This window comes from Patiria miniata, unplaced genomic scaffold (assembly GCF_015706575.1).
Source record: "Patiria miniata isolate m_02_andy unplaced genomic scaffold, ASM1570657v1 HiC_scaffold_5, whole genome shotgun sequence".
Lineage (NCBI taxonomy): Eukaryota > Metazoa > Echinodermata > Asteroidea > Valvatida > Asterinidae > Patiria > Patiria miniata.
Window position 1 is genome coordinate 11,059,669 of NW_024037072.1, and position 24,981 is coordinate 11,084,649.

The following is a 24,981-nucleotide window of genomic DNA, read 5'->3' on the forward strand; positions in this document are numbered from 1 at the left end:
TGTGAGTATTTTCCCCGAATTTCTTAAGTGGGAGCATTACCATTGGGGTCTATGGAAGTTTATTGACTGGTCTGCAACCATAACAATCCGTGAGAGCGCAATTTAGTTAATACACGATGAAGGCCTAGCCGTTATGTAATACAACAATACGACACGTAGCCTGGCCATGCTACCCGCATCATACTCTCTTGACTTGTTTAACCTCGCCTATTGCTCGTTACAATGTCATCTTTGTGCTATCAGTCTGCCGCGGTATTACAACTGTACCATCACTCCACATCAAGGAAGGCGCCCGTTTGCCGCAGGTAAGACTTGAGTGATATTATTTGTACCATAAAACAAGGTTTTGTACAGTCGGGACGCAATGAATCTCATTATCTGAAAACAAAATGCCGAGTTTAATTTGAGTTGGATATGTGCCTTCTTCATTCGAGTTCAAGCTAGTCTTCAAGAGGTTGGTAGGTGTGACTCGTGTTCCGAACTATCTGTATCTGTATAATAGTCGGCAAAGCTTCCCGGGGGAAACATCACACCAACTTGATGTATACACATCCTCCCTGCCAGAAACACCGGGGCAAACCCCTTCTCTTAGCGAAGAGCGTTAATGGGTTCAAGTCTTTTACGAGCATTAGGCCTTATACAACACACGGGACCTACGGCTTTGCGTCCCATCCGAAGGACGAAGCAAGAATGGTTAAGTGCCTTACGTAAGGGTACAAGTGTCTGCCGGCGGGCTCGAACCCACGTCACTGTTGCCTCTGAAACACTGGAACATGAGTCCGGTACTCTTAACCGCTAGGCCATGACACTCCACTGCCTCCGTCCACTGTCACATTTTCCCACCAGTCCACAAGACTAATGGACAAGTGGAAAACGTGGAGATAATGTTTGATTTCCAGCTGTGGAATAGACCTTATTTCCGGTTTGTCATATTATAGAAAGTTAATATTATGTGAAGTACTTGTGAAGTACATGGTCTAGCGGTAGGGCACAAGATTACTAGTGCTCGTGAGATTGTGGATTCGAGCCCCGCCGTGGCCGTGCGTGTTGTGCCCTTGAGTAAGGCACTTAATACCTCAACTTCTCAACCCAGGTGTTAATGGGTACCGGCATTATTCAATGCTGGGTGGGAAGGTAAGACTCGGCTGTGGAGGAGGTGTGGCGATCTCCCCACTGTAGCATTACATAAAAGAGTCTGGCCCAGTTCGAAAGAGAGATCGATGGACACTCCGTTACTGTGAATAGAGAGGCTCGTCCCCTTCACCTTTACTAAAATAATTTAAGAATCATCATAGCTTGTAATTCGATGAATTGGGATTCTGCATTTTTGCCCTCACAGCAGGACTGTAATTTAGGATGGACGCCAAACTGCTGTACATTTCTGTCCTTGCTGTGCTGCTCCTGCATGCCATCCCTGTTACTCGCGCCGAGTTTCCTTTCCGGGATGTCTCCTTGTCGTGGGAGGAGCGTCTTGATGACCTCATTCCAAGACTTTACCTGGATGAGATCGCCTCACAGATGGCCAGAGCCGGCTATGGACCGAATGGCCCAACGCGACCCATCCCAAGACTTGGTATCGGCCCGTATAACTGGGTCACCGAGTGTCTGCGCGGTGATGTCGATTCTGGGAATGCAACATCATTTGCAATGCCAATCGGTCTTGCTGCATCATTCAGGTATTATTCTATTAAATGTTTCTGCGTGTTACATTTGTTGTTCAAGATTTTATCGAAGTAAAATTAGACTGACAATGATCAAGTGGAAGAAACCATTCCAACAAAATCTGGCAAATTGTCCTCATTCTTAATACATCCAAATTATCAAAATCATTTTATAAAGTAAAGTACCAGCCTTGTGTATTTCACCATCTGAGTGCGACATCCTAATTGTGACCAACAATGGAAGTTTTCGTCAAGCGTTTGTACAAGGGGGGGGGGGCTGCTCATAAGTCCTAAGCCTCATTTGTCCGACACCTCATAAGTCCGACAAAATGTCATCCCCCAACCAAATAAAGGCCCATAAGTCTGACGCCTATAGTTTCGAAATTTCGGACTTATGAGGCGTTGGAGCCATGACGCGTCCCGCGTCGGACTTACGATGCGGCCCCACGTATGGCACAAAGAAAGAAGCTACAAAGAAAGAATGGATTTCGAAGCAGAAAAACATTGGCAAATGTCCAATTTTTAGGGAGAATATAAAAAGAGACTGGGTGTCAGATGTTTCTTTTTAAAAGCATTTAATTTTATTTAATATTATTAGTGTAAATTCTGCAGAAGTGTTTATTTTGGTTAGTTGATTGATGCACGTGCCAGTCAAAGTTTTGTATCGCATGGTTTGACCAGGCTCGTTGATCTATTTTAATAGTGCATCAACAAATAACAGTCTTATAACAATGGATTAATTTGACTGTTTTTGTCAGTGTTGACCTAATTACTGCTGTTGGCACAGCAACGAGTACAGAAGTTCGTGCCAAGTATAACAACTACACAAGCCACGGGATATACAAGGATTTTGGAGGACTGAGCTGCTTTAGTCCTGTCATCAACATCGTAAGACATCCCCTGTGGGGAAGAATTCAGGTAACAATTTGGCCAATCTGTGTTCACTCCCATATTAATCCCATATATAATGTAATTAAATTTAAACCATCCGCTCTTCATTACAGTAGTCGCCATTTTGAGTTGATCGATATCGGAGACGCATCTGGATCTGTTTAAAACAACACTCCATCTCATTTCCTAACGTGCCTATATAAGAGTGTCCATGGGATCTCTTGATATTCTGATTAGCTTCACGAAAATGCCCAGCTGATAAAGGATAAAACTCCTCTAAAACTTTCTTCAGGAAACCTATGGTGAAGATCCTTTCATGACTGGAGAGTTGGCCAAGGCATATGTGGCTGGTCTGCACGGACCCAACCCACGCTATGTCCGTACCAGCTCAGGATGCAAACACATCTTTGCCTACGATGGACCTGAGGATATACCATCTTCTCGATTCTCGTTTGATGCCGTTGTAAGTATCAAACGGCCTCTCTTGACCACCCCGGCCAGTTCATGACTTGTTGAGTGTGTGGATTCCGTGTATGAAGAGTAGATAGTGCTTTGAGTCACTCAGTCACGACAGCTAGCTGTGTGGGCATTTCTGTTAATTCGCAGATTGTGTGAAGTGTGCAAGTCTAAGTATATTTTGATGTGCACAAACCATGCACAAAAGTAGCGTCTTTGGCATACAGCAGAAGGAAATCAAGGGTTTGCCTTGCTCACTCTTTGTCATCATTGATGAGGGGCTACTTGGGCACAGAGTCCAAAGCTCGGCACTTTGGTACTTTGGCTCACCTGTGATATATTTTGCCGCACTTATAAGTGACCAACCTTGGCAGTGATGCTAGTAGTATATAGCCAAAGTGACTTGCAAATGTGTGTTTTGTTCCCATGTTAATATAATTAAAAGTCTTGATCTTACTTTTTTCTAAAACAGGTGAGTGAGGCAGACATGCAGATGACCTACCTACCAATGTTCCATGAATGTGTCAAGGCGGGAACCTTCAACTTAGTATGCAGCTATAACAAGTCAGTCCAGATGAAGCCTTCAAAAAATGAATTCTTAGACTGTACATGTATTTGCATATTTTTTCACGACATATCTTCTTTGCCATTATTAAAAGCAATCACTCATTGATCGATGCGAAATCACTTTCACAAAGGTCTGCAAAATGCGCTCTTTCCTCATTGCTTTATTTACGAATTCTTAATTTTTAATTCCCCTTTTAAGAATCAATGGCATTCCGGCCTGCACCAACAAGAAGTACTTGACCGACATCGTCCGCAATCAGTGGGGCTTCAAAGGGTACATCTCGAGTGATGCCTCGGCCCTTGAATATTTGTACACCAGACATAAATACACCCAGGGACCACTCGATTCAGCTGTGGCTGCTGTCCAGGCTGGGTGTAGCCTGGAGCTATCAGGCAAACGGAAAAGAGTCTACACACACCTGACCCAGGCCGTAGAGCTGGGCCTGGTCAGCATGGAGCAGATGACCACTCTAGTCCGGCCGCTCTTCTACACCAGGATGAGGCTCGGGGAGTTTGACCCCCCAGAGATGAACCCTTACACCAAGCTGAACGTGGACGATGTGGTGGAGAGCGCCGCGCATCAAGAGCTGGCTGTGTCGGTAGCTGTCAGGACGTTTGTCTTGCTTAAACACACTGAAAAGGTCCTGCCCGTTGGAAAGATCGGAACTGTGGCCGTGAGTCCTCCGCCAGTTTTTTAATACATTTTGTACATTTGATAATTGTACTATTAACCCCACTCCCTGGGCATTAAGAAATTTCTCCGTATACTTCAACGTCCTCCACTGTTCAGGAAGGCAACGGCATTATGTTTTGAGGGATCTGGAAAGAATCTGAAAAGAATTTAGGAAAGTCAGGGCTGTTTATACCTTGTAATGTTTGTGCTTCATTCAAACAGGTTGTCGGCCCTATGGCAGATTCGCCCTACGATCCGTTCGGAGACTACCCACCAGGCACTTCCCGTGAATACATCACTACAACCAGGGAAGGTTTGAAGAGTATCGCCTCAAAAGTGAAATATGCTGGTGGCTGCAATGACCCTAGGTGTGACAAGTACAATCAGAACGAAGTCATCAATGCCGTCACTGATGTGGACTTTGTTGTGGTGTGCTTGGGCACAGGTATGCTTTGAGAAAAACTGATTTGCTTCCCTTTTGACGTGGTTTTTCCTATGCTTTGCCCTGTTTAGTTTAGAGTCCATGACCATGTTATTCTCATTCTTGATTTCTGTCTTAACTAAAATTTAAACTATGTCATTGATCCTGACTCTTGCACTGCCTGTTGTTCTGTTAGGTACATCGATAGAGAGTGAGATGCGAGACCGTTCCAACATGGACTTGCCCGGTTCTCAGTTGAGGCTTCTACAAGATGCTGTCAAATATGGTAAATTATTTTACCTGTAAGAATGCAAGATCACATACAGTTGCTAATTATTCAAGTGCAAACTTGAAGCAGTTACTGACATTTTAATGCACCAATACTTGTGAATCAGTGGTGGCAGCCATGCAAAACCTGAGAACTGATCAAATTGATCAATTAAGGTCCCTTACCCATCTTAATGTAAATGTTCTCTTTGCATCTTCAGCCAAGGGTCGACCTGTGGTTCTACTCCTCTTCAACGCCGGACCGTTGAATGTCACCTGGGCTGATGAAAGTCCCGACGTTCACGCCATTGTGGAGTGTTGGCTCCCTGCCCAGGCAGCAGGCTTGGCTGTCGCTCGTTTTATGACCAATGGCCCGGAGGGCAATCCTGCAGGAAGGCTACCGTTCACATGGCCGGCTTCTATGGATGATGTAGGTTGATTTTGAAATGTTTTTATCACCCACAAAATCAAACATGACTGTATCAAAAGCATGCATGTTGAGATTGATCATGCTGACCAGAACATGGGAAGATAGAGCTTTGTCTTAGTAGTTGGATGTTCAATCAGCCTTCTCTGATGTGACTATTGTTAGATTTTGCTGAATAAGTACAAGGTAATAATTGGTTGAAAATGAAATTGGTTAAAGTGGGATAGTCTTTTCTTGTCAGACACTGTGTTCTCAGAATTCCTTTTTTTTCTTTGATCACAGCATCCCTTCATTGACTCATATCAAAATCAATTTGACTATTTTCCCTACAGGTGCCTCCAATGACCAACTATAGTTTCTTCAATCGTAGTTATCGCTTCTTCACTGGCACCCCCTTCTACCCGTTTGGTTATGGTCTGTCCTTCACGGAGTTCAACTACGACAGGGTCGTGGTGTCCAACCCTCTTCTCAAACCCTGTGATGATATGCACGTCAGTGTGACCTTGACTAATGTTGGCCATTATGATGGAGATGAGGTTAGTAATTGCAACAATTATACGCTATATTTTCTAGAATGTTGATCGTAAAACGTTAAGTGACTAATCAGCTGTTTCTTATACTTTGTACAAACTTAGTCTCCATAGTATCTTGTGAGTTATATGCCACAATTGAGACTTAACATGGTGATGAAGATAACATCTGCATGGAAAGTTTGTTGGTAAACCACGTGGAGTTGCTATTTCTGAAAACAAAAAGAGTTGGGTCTCAGAAGAACCAGAAGTGCTAGATGTAACTTGGCATATCGGTCAGTACTGTTCGGACTTTCAGGAGGATGACTAACTCGAGACAGGGAATCATTACACAGGGTGAGGGAATCCAATACCAATGAAGCTTGACAGGATGTTGCAAGCTGAGAAATGTATCCTGAAGGAAATGAAGTGCCAGTGTTTGTACAAAGTTTTAGAGGAGAGGCGGACCTTTGGTACAGGTCTGAGTGATACGTTTGGACCTGAAGAAGATCAACAGGTCAGTGGTTCTACAAGCTTCAACGAGCACATAGTGTACTGTGCAAGCCCCATTGTCAGAAGTGATGACTGTGGTTGTAGGAGATCTACTTGACTGGAGCAGAAGTCAGATATTGCCAAGGCGATATCCGTTCATTTGTGCTTGCAAATTACAATGGCTTCTCTGGTGTGCTAAGGATGCAAAACTTGCTGAGGGGCAGTAATAGACAAAGTGTTGGTCAGGACGTACAAATCTGAGTACACATCTGAAACATTTGTGAGGTTCGGGAAATGCTTTTTCTCCATGGTGTTTCAGCAAACTGAAACCAATACATATTGAAATTATCTTCTTTCTTTTTATCATGACAGGTGATTCAGGTCTATATCGGCTGGCCGGATGCAGTCTACCCGGTACCCAACCTCCAACTAGGAGCATTCCTCCGTGTGAAGACAACCCCTCAGAACCAGATTACCAACTACCTGACCATTCCAGCCCGTGTGAGGGCAGTCTACAACGAACAAGGTGAAACCCTTGTCGTTAAACCTGGCAAGTTCTATCTCTACGCCGGTGGTCAGCAGCCTGGGCAGAAGAGACGCATAAGCTCCAATGTCCTGACATCTGCTTTCACCGTGATGGGATCGATGACAAAACTATCAGACTGCCCTCCATAGTTAACAGACGACATGTAATATAAGGAGCACTTGCAGGGTACATTGTTAGCTATTGAATTCGTATGCAGTGTTTTTCATTTCTCTGAATGGTTAAGAATAGTAAGAATGGTCCACACATTTCAGTCCTTCATCATATGCCCAAATTAAATGATGGACTTCAAACCGTTTCTGCCTCCTTCAATGTACTGGATTGTTCAATGCACAACATTATTATGCAAACGTTTGGTATTCACATATTAATTGTGATTATCACTCCGAATTGGACCAACACCCCTATTTCAGGAGACAGGATGATAAAAGAAACAATTCCAAATATTATTTCTATTTTTGGTATTCTCAAACGCTTTTGGAGCATTTGATATTCCTTGAGTGTTTTTAGTTTGTAGTACAGAACTCAAAGAGTTTTAATAGTGACAACGTTTTTGTAAGAATCGATTTGTACTGACTAACTGTTTTAAAGACTATTTTGTGAAACCAAAACTAACGTCTGATTGTGTGTAAGCTCTATATTGTGGTTGAAGAGATATGATTTCAATATCTGATTGAAAGGTGCTTGCAATGTTTGATCATGCATGGTGGAGAGAGTAAAAAGTACATTTGTCTCTGCATCGATTTGGATTGATTTGAACTGAGGACTGGCAAACAATTTATGTCAATGCAAACCAACTTGGGCAAGGGCGGATCCAGGGGGGGGGGGGCCAAAGGGGGCCATGGCCCCCCCCCCAAAAACGAAACCAATTTTTTTTATTTTATGTGACATCGCAATAAAGGCAGGCAATGAGTACACCACCATCTTTTCCTCAAAAAAACATTGGTTAAAGTGGTCAGAAATTGCCTCAGATCGCACCACAGAGCATCTAGAATCAAAAAAATTTTCAGGGCCCTAAAGCGGGCCCCGAACCCCACGCCGTAATTTTTTTTACCCAATTTTATTGGGGGACCAAATTTTTTTTTGGCCCCCCAAAAAATTGTGTTCTGGATCCGCCCTTGAACTTGGGTGCCAGGAATGTTTCTAAAATTAAGTGGAATAACCCCAAAGTAACCAAAACTGAAAGACAATTAATTAGCTTCGAGAGCAGATTCACCTAGATACCAAGAAATCCTCAAAATAGTTCTTTTCGTTCATTTTTGGTAAATGCGCCAAGTTATATTTTTGGCAATTATTATAACAGTATTTTATAAAAACCTAAAAATCATTTATATGTTTGCATGTTGCAATCATGTTTAACATATGTATGTTAAGTCTGTATATCTTGAACTTTGCTTTATTTGATAACATTTTTTACGAAGAAATTTGAGTATGATGTTGATCAAACGGTTTGTGAGCATCAAAATGTATTTATTTTTTTAACTAAACAGTAATGCTCACTTCCACCATTCCTTTTCATGTTGCAGTTGTGTTCCACATTTAGCCCATATTTGCTATTGACATAATATTTTTTAGTTGAAGTTAGTAGACTTTGCTTTTTGTACGGAAAGGTAACTTTGCTAAAAGGCTAATTTCTACCAAAACAAATCACAATTGGTAATGGAAATCGTGATGTTGCCTTCTAGTGCGATTTTTTTTGTTTTAGAAATAAACTCGCCTTAGCACCACAGTGGCTGCTGTCAGTATATTTTTCTCATCCGTTTTTCTGGATTCAATTAAAGGGGGATAAATCAAACGAAAATGTCACATTGAAACATTTGGAGATAAAATGAAATTCGTGACTTTCATGTTATAAAAGCCCAGCACCGTCCTCGAAAGATAAGTATATAGCCTATAGCGCCAGCTCACTGATGTAAGGCGCACAGGGATTCTGACGTGATAAACTTTGACTCGTCCCCAAGAATGACACAATATTTATCAATCATATCTCTGAATCTCTTAATCGTATTATGGTTCAAAAGGCATCAATAATGCGAGCTAGTCCTTCACTGTACAAACACGAGGCAGTTTACAATTGCAGTCTGATTTTACATCTGCAATCTGTATATTGTGGCAGTGCGTAATAATCCCAGCCCGGCCCGTGAACGAACTTTTTAGACCCAGGAACTACCTACAGTGTTGGTTGACTCGGACTCTTTGTCGTTAGAATGGCAGCCAAATACTGCATTTTACCCTTGCTTTGCCTGCTGTTGTCTCAAGCGCTGCATCAGGCACTCGCGATAGCGGAATTTCCCTTCCAGAATTACTCCTTGCCGTGGGAGGAACGACTTGACGATCTTATCTCCCGGTTGGAACTCGATGAAATCACCCTGCAGTTGGCCCGCGGTGGAGCGGGCCCCAACGGCCCAACGCCCCCGATCCCTCGGCTGGGCATCGGTCCGTACAACTGGAACACGGAGTGCCTGCACGGAGATTTTGACGCTGGGAGTGCAACTTCGTACCCTCAGGCTATAGGGCTCGCTGCGACATTCAGGTACGACAGGTGAAATAGCTGTCAATTAGACAGTTATGTAGGCCTATATATAGAGGGTCGAATATCCCTAGAACTTGGGGGCTCCGCGAAGCCTGCCCCGTAGTTCTTCGCGGAACCCCGTATAGTTTTAGAGGTAGGTTGATAGTGTGATTCTTATTTATTTTGATGATCCATGCACGATGATGCTTTGTTTAACTACCAAAAAGTTAAACCACCAAAGATGAGGAAATTGGCCGAACATAGTTGAATTATACACTGACTGCAGCTATCAAAATGTTATTTTGGGGATGGTGGAGACTGGACCATTACTTTTGTCCTTTGACCAACATTCGGAGTATTCCTTGATAACTAGAGAAAATCTCAGCTAAATCTTACTCAACTAATACATGGCTAATGTGAATACCTTCTTTTCAGCCGTACTATTGCTGGAGGCGTTGCTCTAGCAACCAGTGAGGAAGTACGAGCCAAGTACAACAATTTCACACAGCATGGCATTCATCGTGACCACGGCGGACTGAGCTGCTTCAGCCCTGTTGTGAACATCATGAGACATCCACTCTGGGGAAGGAACCAGGTATGAATGTAAAAGACATCAAAAAGTTTCTGCTCATAAACAGATATCTTTTTTTTGTGAAGTGGAGTAGGCCTACGTGGGCAGGGAGGGCACACAAATTATATGGGCATAATACAACATTATGATGAAAAATGCTTTTAGGCTGATGGGTAGGCCTACTTAATTGTAGTACAAGATTTCACGAAATTTTCCAAATTTCCTTCTGATTTTTGGTGGGAAAGATTATGAGACATTGAAGCAGTAAGATTTATTTTTAATCAATTTCTACACCATTCTAGGAAACATACGGGGAGGATCCATTCCTGGTGAGTGAGATGACCACATATGCTGTCAAGGGTCTGCAGGAACCTTCATATTCCCCCGGAATCCCAGCGAGATACATCCGAACAAGTGCCGGGTGCAAATTCTTTGGTGTCTACAGCGGACCGGAGGACTACCCTTCATCTAGATACACCTTCAATGCAGGGGTATAAACAACAATTAACTCAAACTAGGTTTTGACCTTCACCGACGAATAAACACTGTAAACTCAGTGTGTAACCTCCCGAGTGAAATTGGAAAAAAAAATCACTCGGGTGGGACTCGAACCCACGACCTCCTGCTTTCTAGTGCAGACGTCTTACCACTCGACCAGGAGGTCGTGGGTTCGAGTCCCACCCGAGAGATATTTTCCAACTTTCACTCGGGAGGTAACACAGTGAGTACACAGTGTTTATACGTCGGTGAAGGACAAAACCTAATTTGATTTACATCACCCCGACGCAAACATTTCCATCTTATGAATAACAACTAACTCATTAACAAGTATTGGGAAAGAATGAGAAATAAGAAGAATGTTTAGAATACAGGCGGTATTGACTTATGGTAGTAATTTGAGCACCTGTAGAGTTCAAATTCTGTATATGGAGCCGCTCTTGAAGTGTATGTGTATGCGCACTAACAAATCATACTTTGGGATCTTTTAAAAAATATTTCTTCAGTGGTTTGCCTGTTTGCTTATTGTTTTGCTTGTTGATAAAGCTTGTTCGTCCCTTTTCTTCTTACGCTTGTATATTTGTCAGCTTGTGTTGGTTTTTCTGGTACATTTCTCGAAGGAAATGCTGAGCCACTTTAATTATTTCATTGCCTGTCTTCCTCTCAACAGGTGTCCCCCGAATTCATCATGGATAGTAAAATGACATTATTTAATGAAGGACCTTTTAAATGTGCCTTGTTTTTATTCAATAATTAATCTACGTGACTTTCAGGTATCAGAGCGTGATCTGCATATGACATACCTACCGGCCTTTCGTGAATGTGTCAAGGCAGGAGCGTACAGCGTTATGTGCAGTTATAACAGGTAAAATACTCTTGTGTTTTTAGGTCACAGTCTAGTCCATAAAGTGTCAACACTATAATGGGAATTTAGCAATTATAATTGGTCTTTAATGTTGACAGCATCAACAGCGTCCCGTCTTGTGTCAACCAGAGATTCCTCACCGACATCCTCCGCAACAAGTTTGGTTTCAAGGGTTATGTAGTCAGTGACTTGAATGCCTTGGAATACGTCTTCAAGAAGCATCACTACACCGAAACCCCACTCCAGACAGCAGTAGCTGGTGTGAAAGCCGGATGCAACTTGGAGCAGTCTGACTCGGCTGAGAATGTCTACACCAACCTCACCAAAGCCGTCCAGATGGGTCTCTTGACGGAAGATGAGCTTAGGCAGCTGGTCCGGCCGCTGTTCTACACCAGGATGAGGCTTGGGGAGTTTGACCCACCAGGAATGAACCCGTACTCTAGGTTTAACGCCTCGGAGATGGTACAGAGTCTCCAGTACCGGAACCTGGCCCTCGCTGCTGCTGTCAAATCACTTGTCGTGTTGAAAAATGAGAACAATACGCTTCCAGTTCACGGGGTTCAAAAACTAGCGGTATGTAGGCCTACTGATTTGTTGTTACTGCATTGTCTAAACTTGATAAGCTGTTTCGAACCATTCTACAAGGATTCCACAAGTCAAAACGGAAGAGAGTCTTGGAGAGTGCCATTCTAGGCCTCGATAGCCGAGTTGGCAATGTATTGATATACTAGGGGCTTACAGGTTCACAATATTATAGTCACTTCAGTCAAGTTCTTTTGTCAACTGCATATAGGCATAGAGCAGATAACACTTCGTAGAGTGAATTGCTTTGGGGGAGTACGGCCATGTTCATTAAGAGTCAGTAGCTTAAGTTTATATTAATGACAGCATAACTAAACATCTCCCTTTCTTACTGAATTTGCAATACAGAAAAAAAAACTGACAACATGTATTTCAGACGTGCTGTTGTTTCTTTCGTAATTCCGGATGATTTCCCCCAGTGGAAAGCGTCTAAACTTGCCCTGTTACATGTTTGTTTCTTTACCCAGTTGCTCTTTCCTCTTGGTTCCAGATGGTTGGCCCATTCGCCGACTCTCCCCAAGATCTTTTTGGAAGCTTTGCTCCTCAGACAGACCCAAGATTCATATCCACACCTTGGGATGGACTGAGAACTCTTGGCAGGGTTCGGCGACTTGCAGCTGGATGCAACAACCCGGTGTGTGACCAGTACAACAAAACGGCCGTCATGGATGCAGTCGTAGGAACTGATTTGGTGATAGTTTGTTTAGGCACAGGTAATGTTAAGCCTTGGTTTTTCACAGAAGTGATAATTAACTATAGGCTACAGATCCAGACCAGAAGTTTTAACTAAATGTATAACATAATCAGTATCGTTGCAGTCTGAGTAATTGGGTTGGGCCACATTATTGTAAAGTTTCATCTCTCCTAGGGTATGTACCGCTGTAGCTCAAAATTTTCCAAATTAATTCCAATTACTGCCTTAACCCTGGGTTGTTCTGCAGAAAGCAAATAACCAGTTGCAGCAATTCCACAAATGTACATTGATATCAGTCCTTTACTGCATGCTGGATATGGAAAATGAGGTACCATGTCTTTGTTTTCAGGAACTCAGGTAGAAAATCAGGGGCTGGACAGGCATAACATGTCCCTACCTGGATACCAGCTGGAACTTCTGCAGAATGCTGTGAAATATGGTATGTGACTGTACTGGTCAAAACTAAGGAATGTCTTGTCTTTAAAGCAGTCGTATAATACATCAGTAGTTGATTATAGCACTGAGTATTATAGGCCTAACTGAGTTATATAACATTCTGAACAGTTGTGTTGCTTCAATTAAGATTTGAAGGTTTGCATGTTGAAGGAAAAGCAATAAGATAAAGATTTACGGTAGCATCATGTGACAAATCTCTTTTGTGAGTTTGCGAGGCTCTGAAGAGAACGGTGGAAACTCAATGTTTCGGACAGTATGCTCTGCCCCGGTCGTTTAGATACCCTCGGTTCGTTTCAGAAACTCACCAACTCACAAAAGAGATTTGTCACATGATACTACCGCAAACCTTTTATCTTATTGAGTTATATATTAAGGCGATTGTAACACATTGGCGCCAAACAGGCATTTATAACTTGCACTATCAGAACACTGAATCTTCGAGGCCAAACAAAACTTTGATGCAAAATACCTAGTGTACCAAATAATATTTTTTTAGTTAACCTAGAGCGAGCGAAAAATGTATTGAAATAACACAATTTATTTCATAAGGCCTAAATATGCCAATTGAGCATGTGCGAACATTGAGATTAATGTTTTGCTCATTGCTTTCTGCCTCAGTTTTTGAATGGGTAACAATTTCCATAAAACAGAAAATATTGTGTGCGATAGAACGGTAAACACATGTCCAGGTATCACCCAAAGTTTGTATCGGTTTGGAAACATTCAAATATTGGTACTTCTCACAGCTGTAGGAAAACCTTTGATTCTGCTTCTCTTCAACGCCGGTCCGCTGGACATTGTTTGGGCTGACCAGAGCCCAGGAGTCCATGCGATCGTAGAGTGCTTCTTCCCTGCTCAGGCAACTGGTGGGGCGCTGAGGAAACTCTTCATCAACGCCGATCCAGGAATGCCGGCAGGGAGGCTACCATTCACCTGGCCAGCATCGCTTGATCAGGTACAGTTTATCGAAATGGAAAAAGATCGCAATTCAATATCAATTTTTTTGCATGACGTGAAGGGCCAGTCTTTTGTCCTTGAACTGAGTCAGTAAGTGAGTCATTAAGTATTAATCACGTCCTAAATATAGATGGGCCTTCAATTGTTTACATGTGCGATTTCCTAAGAGAGTTTGCTGTCGTCTCCACTCCCCACCTGGTTCCCACACGAACTCCGCACCTGTAACGGAGTGACGTCATTATGTCTCAGGTCTGTTGAGTCGTTTGGATCCTGCTTGACTATAGGCAAGCCTGGCCTAATTATTGCTTGTACTTCATTTTGTACCAAGTATCAGCATTTTGGGGGGAAGTCGATGTATAAGTTGTTGGACTATATGCATCTTTGCAATATTGCTTACTTGCTACGTTTTAAAATTGTGAATTCAAAAATCTTGCAACGAATCAACTAGATCAGATTGAAACGGGATCACAAACATCGCATAGGTATATCTGTACACAATTGGCAACATTTATTTTGCAGAATGGAGAATATTCTTAATTTGAATGCTGGCGCAATCAGAGTGATGGCATTGCATTGTTTTTCCTACAACAGGTGCCTCCTATGTCAAACTACAACATGACCGACCGGACCTACCGCTATTTCACCGGCGACCCGCTCTACCCATTCGGTTACGGCCTGTCGTTCACCCAGTTTAATTACACCAACTTGACTTTGGCACAGACAACCATCAACCCCTGTGATGACCTGACGGTACTTGTCACCATGATCAATACTGGGAAATATCCCGGATACGAGGTACGACAAAAAAAGATGTTTAAATTCTAAAACAAACAAATACTCGATTTATTAAAATCGAATCAATAAATTGGGTGATATTATGCGAGGTTGCATGCTGGGCTCATTTCGTACAGCTGTTTAACAAAGCAAATCCATTGGTTGTGTTTAAGTCATTTTGTGAGACCAAGTTACATATTTATCACATGCAAATATGGCTGTTAATCAAAACTGTTTTATACATCACTTTGTGTGTCATTCTAAGAAAAGTTAGCAGATTATTGTTACACATTCCTAACGCTACATACCAGTAGTGTATACTGCGTATTTGACCCCGTTTTCTCAAGGAGGATCATGATCCTCATCGAGGATCGTATCGGTAACCCCGACGAGGATCATAAAACGGGGCGTGTCTGAAGCGTAGTGACGTCATTGATCGATGGACAAATCGATCGTGGGATTAGCTCTGAATGAGTATTATAGAGTTCGAAGATTATTCTACATGTACAACAAATAAGGAAAACCATATGATTCTAACTATCGAGACGCGGTGTGTGAATGTAGACGAAAGAGCACTTCCCAATTCCGGATGAAGGTGAATTTCGATAGATACAGTTCTCAACATGCTTTCTTGAATCAAACATTATTTTATATATATAAATGTGTACGTATACCATAAATATATATTTTGTCGCAAAACAAAACAAACGCAGGGTATTAGAAAAACAAGAAATAACATTGAAGTAACCCACAAGACGTACAAGACGCTTCAACACAAACCGTAACTAAATATCAAAAACATAAAAAAAGTACACACAGAACAAACACGGCCACGTTAACACCAAAGCTTAAATCATAAAGTCCGAATCTAAAAACCTAACTTAACAATCATTCAACTGCAAACACAAAAGGACTTAAACAGAATATTAAAAACCACGGTCCGAATCTAAAATCCTAACTTAACAATCATCCAACTGCAAAAACAAAAGGACTGAAAAAAAATATATATTAAAAGCCACTGCATAAAAATTATATCCTTAAACAATAGAAATACACAACTCTTAATAAAAGACGACTCGGGGTGCCTAAAACCAACCGGAACTCACCAGAACATTCCTTGAGTGGTCAACGGGCGATATACAGTTTTCAGGTATTTTATTCATAACCACAGCAAACATACAATATTAAATTAAAAGCAAGCTAAACTTAAAATTTACATATTATTAAACAAATTAATACATGTAATAATAATAAATAGATAAAAGTGAAATAATTGAATACACAATGCACACACATTGGCAGATTAATTCGGTTCAGTTCGCAGTATAACAAATGATGAAAGATTTATTATTCAGTCTGCCCTCAAAACTTTACTTTTTCGTATATGAACGAACGAAGATATTAAATACAAATGTAACAAAAAATAATAACAAAATAAAAACAAAATACGGCACTTTGCCGTCCTGCCAGAACACATTTCAATGACTCGCAAAAAAAGATTATTTGCAATTGTATTTTGACTTCCCGCATCCATATTTGTAGTGTCGTATTTTTGAACGATTCATTACAATTACATGTACATGTATTGTAATTACGCGGTCCTCCGTCCGTATTTTAACAAGTTCAAGAAAATAATCATTCAAAAATTGTTTGAAAATGCGCACAAGCGCATGATCATAATTTACAATGTTTTGTTTTTTGAGCAACACAAGTTCCAGTTAACTTATTGTAATAAAAGACAGGTAGCCTAAATGTATACACTTCTGGCATCACTTCAAATTAGACGTTTCGTAATTATTGAGCGTTTTAGAAGAGTTTATCTTGAAAAATGGGACGCTTATACAATACTCATAGCTCGTTACCCGGTCAATGAAATTTTGGGAAACTCAAACGCTTGTTATTTTGCGGAGGCTGTGACAACCAGCACGAACTAAACGCGTATTTGCTCATCAAGTCTGGCGAATGAATCGTACTCTGTTGTTTGTTTATTTCGTTACTTAAAAATACAAAATAGGCTACCGTGGTTCTTATAGATCTTCCGTGTAAGTTAGGACCATAGCAAATATGGGGACGAAGAAATACTGTCAAAATTTAAGTTGCCGATTGCCGTCGTATTCGCGCATCATCCACCCACAAAACGGGTCCGAGTTAGTAGTATCACAACGGCCTTTGTATTTGGATGGGGAATCCTATGACGTCACAGTGATGAGTCATCGATGGACGGCAAACAGAATGACCAGTCCAGACTTGTCCGGTCGTCAAGTCCGAATGCGCGGTGGTTTTAAATATCTCCATCGGCGGTACACAGCCGCCAGTGCCAGTGACGTCATTGTGATGATTCAGAGATGAACGACAAACAGGCTGACCAGTCCAGACTTGTCCGGTCGTCAAGTCCCAATTCGCGGAGTTTTTAAATACATGTACATGTACATGTATTTCCATGCACACACGATCAGCGGTGTGAACCATTTCAACGTTAGGTAAACGTTTGGTGCGCATCGGCCAGGTGAATGAATGCAATTTATATATGCAGTTGGTTTTGAATTCATCACGACGATCGAACTAATCCCCTACACAAATTCAAGGTAAGTTTATGTCTCAAGATATAATTATTATCATCAACATTTTTTTCTCTTTTTTTTTGGGGGGGGGGGGCAGTCCTTTGTTAATGATTTTGCAACGTCGGCGTGATACATTGCACATGATAACATTTTGTTTGTTCGAATCGTTTGGGTGATAATTGTCCAAGACAAATTTATTTTTTCTTTTATTACCTCAGGGTCGACCTAATCCTCTCGATGCAGTTTTACAAGGTTTTCTTTTCTACCAAAGGCGCTATAGTATACTATTATTTTAAAAATTACAATAGTCTTTCTTAAACTACTAGTCTTCAGTCATCACTGTCTTTAATCCACGCTAGTGTTCCTCAAGATCTTGGAACAGTCCGTCAAATTTGGGTTGGTGTTTAGGCATTATCCTGTTGAGGGCTGTATTTACTTCTGTGCCTTTATTTATTTTTTCTTCCAGATCTTCAACAATTTCTTGATGAGTATCGTTATCTTTCAAATGTAGGTAACTTGACAAAAAATCTTTGTAGTTGTTGAAAAAGCATCGCTTGACTGCCCAGAGTGTCTTCCTATTTGCTTTTTCCTTGGCTTGATCTTCACCCATACACCCGTTGACGTACTTTTCATATTTCTCACTCCACATCTCTTCGGTGGCGTCTTTGGCGTCTTCCAACCAGTCTTGATAGGCGACATTGTCTTCCAATTCAGAACTAGACTCATCTTCATCCGATAATTCGTCTTCTTCTACCTCCGTTTCGGATTCCGAATAACCTTCCTCGAAATCTTCGCGTTCGTTCTGCGAAGATTCGGCTTCATAGTTGTCTATTTCTGAATCTTCAAATGACTCATCTTCATCCGAAAATTCGCCTCCTTCTGCCTCCGTTTCGGACTCCGAATAACCTTCCTCGAAATCTTCGTCGTCATTCTTCAAAGATTCAGCTTCGCAGTTTTCTATTTCCGAATCTTCAAATAACTCATCTTCATCCGATAATTTGTCATCTTTTACCTCCGTTTCGTATTTTGAATAATCTTCATCGAAATCTTCGTCTTCATCCTGCGTAGATTCAGTTCTACAGTTTTCTATTTTCGAATCTTCAAATCTACGCTTTTTAAAATCAGGTTCAGTATTATCCACATCAAGGTCCTCCACTTTAATTTCCTCCTCAGCATGTACATTTTCTATATGCCTCCGCAGGTTATATCTCCGCCCAAAGCTCTTGTCGCACTTATGACAAACATTGGATTTGACTGCAGAAATAGCATTCATGTTGAGTCTTTGAAGGTAAATCTCCGAATGGCAAGAAACGGATGAAAACATTTGAAATGTAGCTACTCAGTTCAGCTACTCGTGCTCTTTTGCTCACCCATGCTCTTTTATTGCTCATCTGTTCACGTCTTGCTCTTTTAATGCTCCTTCGTTTCATGTCTTACTTTTGTTCGTTTGCTCTTTTCTTGCTCTTTTCTTGCTCCTGTCTTGCTCTTTTTTTTTTTTGCTCTCTGCTCTTTTCTTGCTCTTTTCTTGCTCCTGTCTTGCTCTTTTCTTGCTCTCTGCTCTTTTCTTGCTCTTTTCTTGCTCTCTGCTCTTTTCTTGCTCTTTGCTCTTTGCTTGCTCTTTTCTTGCACTTTTCTTGCTCCTGTCTTGCTCTTTGCTCTTTTCTTGCTCTTTTCTTGCTCCTGTCTTGCTCTCTTGCTCCTGTCTTGCTCTTTTGCTCCTTTTCTTGCTCATTTCTTGATAATGAGCAAGACAGCTAAGAAAAGAGCAAGAAAGGAGCAAAGAGCAAGAAAAGAGCAAGACAGGAGCAAGAAAAGTGCAAGAAAAGAGCAAGCAAATAGCAAAGAGCAAGAAAAGAGCAAGAAAAGAGCAGAGAGCAAGAAAAGAGCAAGAAAAGAGCAGAGAGCAAGAAAAGAGCAAGAAAAGAGCAGAGAGCAAGAAAAGAGCAAGACAGGAGCAAGAAAAGAGCAGAGAGCAAAAAAAAAAAGAGCAAGACAGGAGCAAGAAAAGAGCAAGAAAAGAGCAAACGAACAAAAGTAAGACATGAAACGAAGGAGCATTAAAAGAGCAAGACGTGAACAGATGAGCAATAAAAGAGCATGGGTGAGCAAAAGAGCACGAGTAGCTGAACTGAGTAGCTACATTTCAAATGTTTTCATCCGTTTCTTGCCATTCGGAGATTTACCTTCAAAGACTCAACATGAATGCTATTTCTGCAGTCAAATACAATGTTTGTCATAAGTGCGACAAGAGCTTTGGGCGGAGATATAACCTGCGGAGGCATATAGAAAATGTACATGCTGAGGAGGAAATTAAAGTGGAGGACCTTGATGTGGATAATACTGAACCTGATTTTAAAAAGCGTAGATTTGAAGATTCGGAAATAGAAAACTGTAGAACTGAATCTACGCAGGATGAAGACGAAGATTTCGATGAAGATTATTCAAAATACGAAACGGAGGTAAAAGATGACAAATTATCGGATGAAGATGAGTTATTTGAAGATTCGGAAATAGAAAACTGCGAAGCTGAATCTTTGAAGAATGACGACGAAGATTTCGAGGAAGGTTATTCGGAGTCCGAAACGGAGGCAGAAGGAGGCGTATTTTCGGATGAAGATGAGTCATTTGAAGATTCAGAAATAGACAACTATGAAGCCGAATCTTCGCAGAACGAACGCGAAGATTTCGAGGAAGGTTATTCGGAATCCGAAACGGAGGTAGAAGAAGACGAATTATCGGATGAAGACGAGTCTAGTTCTGAATTGGAAGACAATGTCGCCTATCAAGACTGGTTGGAAGACGCCAAAGACGCCACCGAAGAGATGTGGAGTGAGAAATATGAAAAGTACGTCAACGGGTGTATGGGTGAAGATCAAGCCAAGGAAAAAGCAAATAGGAAGACACTCTGGGCAGTCAAGCGATGCTTTTTCAACAACTACAAGGATTTTTTGTCAAGTTACCTACATTTGAAAGATAACGATACTCATCAAGAAATTGTTGAAGATCTGGAAGAAAAAATAAATAAAGGCACAGAAGTAAATACAGCCCTCAACAGGATAATGCCTAAACACCAACCCAAATTTGACGGACTGTTCCAAGATCTTGAGGAACACTAGCGTGGATTAAAGACAGTGATGACTGAAGACTAGTAGTTTAAGAAAGACTATTGTAATTTTTAAAATAATAGTATACTATAGCGCCTTTGGTAGAAAAGAAAACCTTGTAAAACTGCATCGAGAGGATTAGGTCGACCCTGAGGTAATAAAAGAAAAAATAAATTTGTCTTGGACAATTATCACCCAAACGATTCGAACAAACAAAATGTTATCATGTGCAATGTATCACGCCGACGTTGCAAAATCATTAACAAAGGACTGCCCCCCCCCCCCAAAAAAAGAGAAAAAAATGTTGATGATAATAATTATATCTTGAGACATAAACTTACCTTGAATTTGTGTAGGGGATTAGTTCGATCGTCGTGATGAATTCAAAACCAACTGCATATATAAACTGCATTCATTCACCTGGCCGATGCGCACCAAACGTTTACCTAACGTTGAAATGGTTCACACCGCTGATCGTGTGTGCATGGAAATACATGTACATGTACATGTATTTAAAAACTCCGCGAATTGGGACTTGACGACCGGACAAGTCTGGACTGGTCAGCCTGTTTGTCGTTCATCTCTGAATCATCACAATGACGTCACTGGCACTGGCGGCTGTGTACCGCCGATGGAGATATTTAAAACCACCGCGCATTCGGACTTGACGACCGGACAAGTCTGGACTGGTCATTCTGTTTGCCGTCCATCGATGACTCATCACTGTGACGTCATAGGATTCCCCATCCAAATACAAAGGCCGTTGTGATACTACTAACTCGGACCCGTTTTGTGGGTGGATGATGCGCGAATACGACGGCAATCGGCAACTTAAATTTTGACAGTATTTCTTCGTCCCCATATTTGCTATGGTCCTAACTTACACGGAAGATCTATAAGAACCACGGTAGCCTATTTTGTATTTTTAAGTAACGAAATAAACAAACAACAGAGTACGATTCATTCGCCAGACTTGATGAGCAAATACGCGTTTAGTTCGTGCTGGTTGTCACAGCCTCCGCAAAATAACAAGCGTTTGAGTTTCCCAAAATTTCATTGACCGGGTAACGAGCTATGAGTATTGTATAAGCGTCCCATTTTTCAAGATAAACTCTTCTAAAACGCTCAATAATTACGAAACGTCTAATTTGAAGTGATGCCAGAAGTGTATACATTTAGGCTACCTGTCTTTTATTACAATAAGTTAACTGGAACTTGTGTTGCTCAAAAAACAAAACATTGTAAATTATGATCATGCGCTTGTGCGCATTTTCAAACAATTTTTGAATGATTATTTTCTTGAACTTGTTAAAATACGGACGGAGGACCGCGTAATTACAATACATGTACATGTAATTGTAATGAATCGTTCAAAAATACGAAACTACAAATATGGATGCGGGAAGTCAAAATACAATTGCAAATAATCTTTTTTTGCGAGTCATTGAAATGTGTTCTGGCAGGACGGCAAAGTGCCGTATTTTGTTTTTATTTTGTTATTATTTTTTGTTACATTTGTATTTAATATCTTCGTTCGTTCATATACGAAAAAGTAAAGTTTTGAGGGCAGACTGAATAATAAATCTTTCATCATTTGTTATACTGCGAACTGAACCGAATTAATCTGCCAATGTGTGTGCATTGTGTATTCAATTATTTCACTTTTATCTATTTATTATTATTACATGTATTAATTTGTTTAATAATATGTAAATTTTAAGTTTAGCTTGCTTTTAATTTAATATTGTATGTTTGCTGTGGTTATGAATAAAATACCTGAAAACTGTATATCGCCCGTTGACCACTCAAGGAATGTTCTGGTGAGTTCCGGTTGGTTTTAGGCACCCCGAGTCGTCTTTTATTAAGAGTTGTGTATTTCTATTGTTTAAGGATATAATTTTTATGCAGTGGCTTTTAATATATATTTTTTTTCAGTCCTTTTGTTTTTGCAGTTGGATGATTGTTAAGTTAGGATTTTAGATTCGGACCGTGGTTTTTAATATTCTGTTTAAGTCCTTTTGTGTTTGCAGTTGAATGATTGTTAAGTTAGGTTTTTAGATTCGGACTTTATGATTTAAGCTTTGGTGTTAACGTGGCCGTGTTTGTTCTGTGTGTACTTTTTTTATGTTTTTGATATTTAGTTACGGTTTGTGTTGAAGCGTCTTGTACGTCTTGTGGGTTACTTCAATGTTATTTCTTGTTTTTCTAATACCCTGCGTTTGTTTTGTTTTGCGACAAAATATATATTTATGGTATACGTACACATTTATATATATAAAATAATGTTTGATTCAAGAAAGCATGTTGAGAACTGTATCTATCGAAATTCACCTTCATCCGGAATTGGGAAGTGCTCTTTCGTCTACATTCACACACCGCGTCTCGATAGTTAGAATCATATGGTTTTCCTTATTTGTTGTACATGTAGAATAATCTTCGAACTCTATAATACTCATTCAGAGCTAATCCCACGATCGATTTGTCCATCGATCAATGACGTCACTACGCTTCAGACACGCCCCGTTTTATGATCCTCGTCGGGGTTACCGATACGATCCTCGATGAGGATCATGATCCTCCTTGAGAAAACGGGGTCAAATACGCAGTATACACTACTCATACCTAAACACGTTTTGCCAAATTGAGGGAAAGTCAGCTGTACATCAGTATTTAAAAGGTAACATCGCAAAATACAAGTCTGGCCTTCTTAAGCAACCCTTTTTGAATATTTTATTTTCAAAATTGACAGTTAAGTTTTTGGTCGTTTGATTCTTTCCCCCAGGTAGTGCAAGTCTACATTCGGTGGCACAACGCAACCGTTCCCACGCCGAACATCCAGCTTGCTGCTTTTGACCGCTTCAAAGCCACCGTGAATAATACAGTGACGTTCTTTCTGAAAATGCCGGCCCGCGTGAGGGCGGTGTTCACCACTGAAATGGTTCTAGAGCCTGGGATGTTTACTGTGTTCGCCGGCGGTCAGCAGCCTGGTCAGAAACGACAAGTTGGCTCCAACGTGCTCAACACAACATTAACAGTCAAAGGCCCTGTCACTCCTCTTTCAAGTTGTCCATAATGAAACTTTTTTTCCCTTCAAAAGCCTATCATTTTGTCTCTGGGATGTTCAATCGCAAATATGGTTGGAAACGTGCATTTATTAAGTAAACTAAACTTAACTTGTATACAAAAGCAGATTGTAAATGCACTTAAAATTTCAATAATATAAGTGTAAAGGAAAAACAAAGAAAGATTAATTTATATTTTACGCCTAATGTTTTGATTGCATATAAAAGGAATATACTCAATCATGGTATTGACATTACTTGTGTTGCATTGATCTCAAGTTGCATAACCCTTAATTGAAATTATGCAAGAACGTTTCAAGTGAGTGCTGAAGTTAAAAAAAAAATAATACATCCATATTAATGTTAATATGTTGTGTTATAGTAATAAATATTATTTCGCTGTGCATGACGTCTAAAAATACTAGTCCTCATTGTTATCCTAAAGCACATGACTAATGATTTTCTTTTTATTAAAACAACCTGTGAGTGTTGTTCCCAAGTTCCAACATATTCAACAGCTTCTTTTTGTTATTTTCACATGTAATGCTGGTCCAAATTGAGTTAATACAAAATTGGTTGACATAGAAATGTATGAACCTATTGTCATTGCCATATCTGTCACAGATGCATCAAAGTGTAGCTAAATATTGCTCAAACGTTGGTGTCTGGTTTTACAAATACTGGAACAGCTCAAGTTGGTATATACGTGCTTCATCAAAATTTCGATTTTCATTTCCGAACGAAATGTAAAGGAGTCAGGTTGGCGTAGCGGTAATTTCCTCGCCTTCCACCGCTGTGACCCGGGTTCGAATCCCGCCCGGGCCAATATGTGGATTGGGTTTTCAGTCCCTACCTGATTCCGTGGGTTTTCCTCATAATATTCCTCTGTAACGGGTTTTGTTTTGTAACGACTGTTCTGAGCTCTAGTACAAAATGCACTGAGCGGACTTGCCTTAATTGGTTGGACGCGTGATGACGGGCATTAATATCCGTTGGCATGTTAATCGCGGATGTTCCAGGTGTGCCATTGTGTCGGTTTATTGCATGACATCTAAAACGGAAATATTCATAAAACTTTAGGCAAAACCACTCCTTATGTAAGATTTTCCTGTTCCACAATTGTTAAAAGAAATAAATACCTCATGATATAACAGATGGCGTATTGTACACTTTTGGTGTCATGAGATGAAGTATTTACCAGGGAGATAAACGTCAAAGGTGACACAAATTTTGTTTTTAATTAGGCTTTCATCAAAAAGCTTTAGAGAGATGTGGTCCCGAACCGATGAAACAAATGCGACATTTCACAGTTTATTTTAAGGCTACAAAGATATTGTGCTCGGCGTTAACATGGTTATGTAGTTATCACTTATCAGAATTTAATAATAAATGCCAAAAAAGTAGGATCATAAACCCCACACCGTAAATTTTTGAATC

General features: G+C 40.7%; 2 protein-coding genes across 5 annotated transcripts; both read left to right on the plus strand.

The window, feature by feature from the left end:
* The first annotated feature begins 197 nt into the window (after nucleotides 1-197).
* Nucleotides 198-7,506, plus strand: LOC119741110 (probable beta-D-xylosidase 6). Of its 4 annotated transcripts, none has more exons than XM_038216782.1 (11): nucleotides 198-305; nucleotides 1,340-1,676; nucleotides 2,420-2,579; nucleotides 2,845-3,015; nucleotides 3,481-3,572; nucleotides 3,775-4,249; nucleotides 4,471-4,693; nucleotides 4,866-4,955; nucleotides 5,158-5,366; nucleotides 5,696-5,899; nucleotides 6,737-7,506. In XM_038216782.1, exons 2-11 carry the CDS (start codon nucleotides 1,357-1,359, stop codon nucleotides 7,037-7,039), a joined length of 2,247 nt encoding a protein of 748 aa, XP_038072710.1. In that variant the 5' UTR covers nucleotides 198-305; nucleotides 1,340-1,356; the 3' UTR covers nucleotides 7,040-7,506. The 4 variants fall into 4 exon arrangements, with proteins under 4 accessions (XP_038072710.1, XP_038072712.1, XP_038072713.1 ...); XM_038216784.1 differs by having other exon boundaries at nucleotides 200-305; nucleotides 1,343-1,676; nucleotides 6,737-7,039; XM_038216785.1 differs by lacking the exon at nucleotides 198-305 and adding an exon at nucleotides 312-458 and having other exon boundaries at nucleotides 6,737-7,039.
* A 523-nt stretch (nucleotides 7,507-8,029) lies between these two features.
* On the plus strand, nucleotides 8,030-24,305 carry LOC119741109 (probable beta-D-xylosidase 6). Its single transcript, XM_038216781.1, has 10 exons — nucleotides 8,030-9,441; nucleotides 9,856-10,015; nucleotides 10,294-10,482; nucleotides 11,263-11,354; nucleotides 11,453-11,927; nucleotides 12,427-12,649; nucleotides 12,980-13,069; nucleotides 13,833-14,041; nucleotides 14,635-14,838; nucleotides 23,265-24,305. Exons 1-10 carry the CDS (start codon nucleotides 9,116-9,118, stop codon nucleotides 23,553-23,555), a joined length of 2,259 nt encoding a protein of 752 aa, XP_038072709.1. The 5' UTR covers nucleotides 8,030-9,115; the 3' UTR covers nucleotides 23,556-24,305.
* The last annotated feature ends 676 nt before the right edge of the window (nucleotides 24,306-24,981 follow it).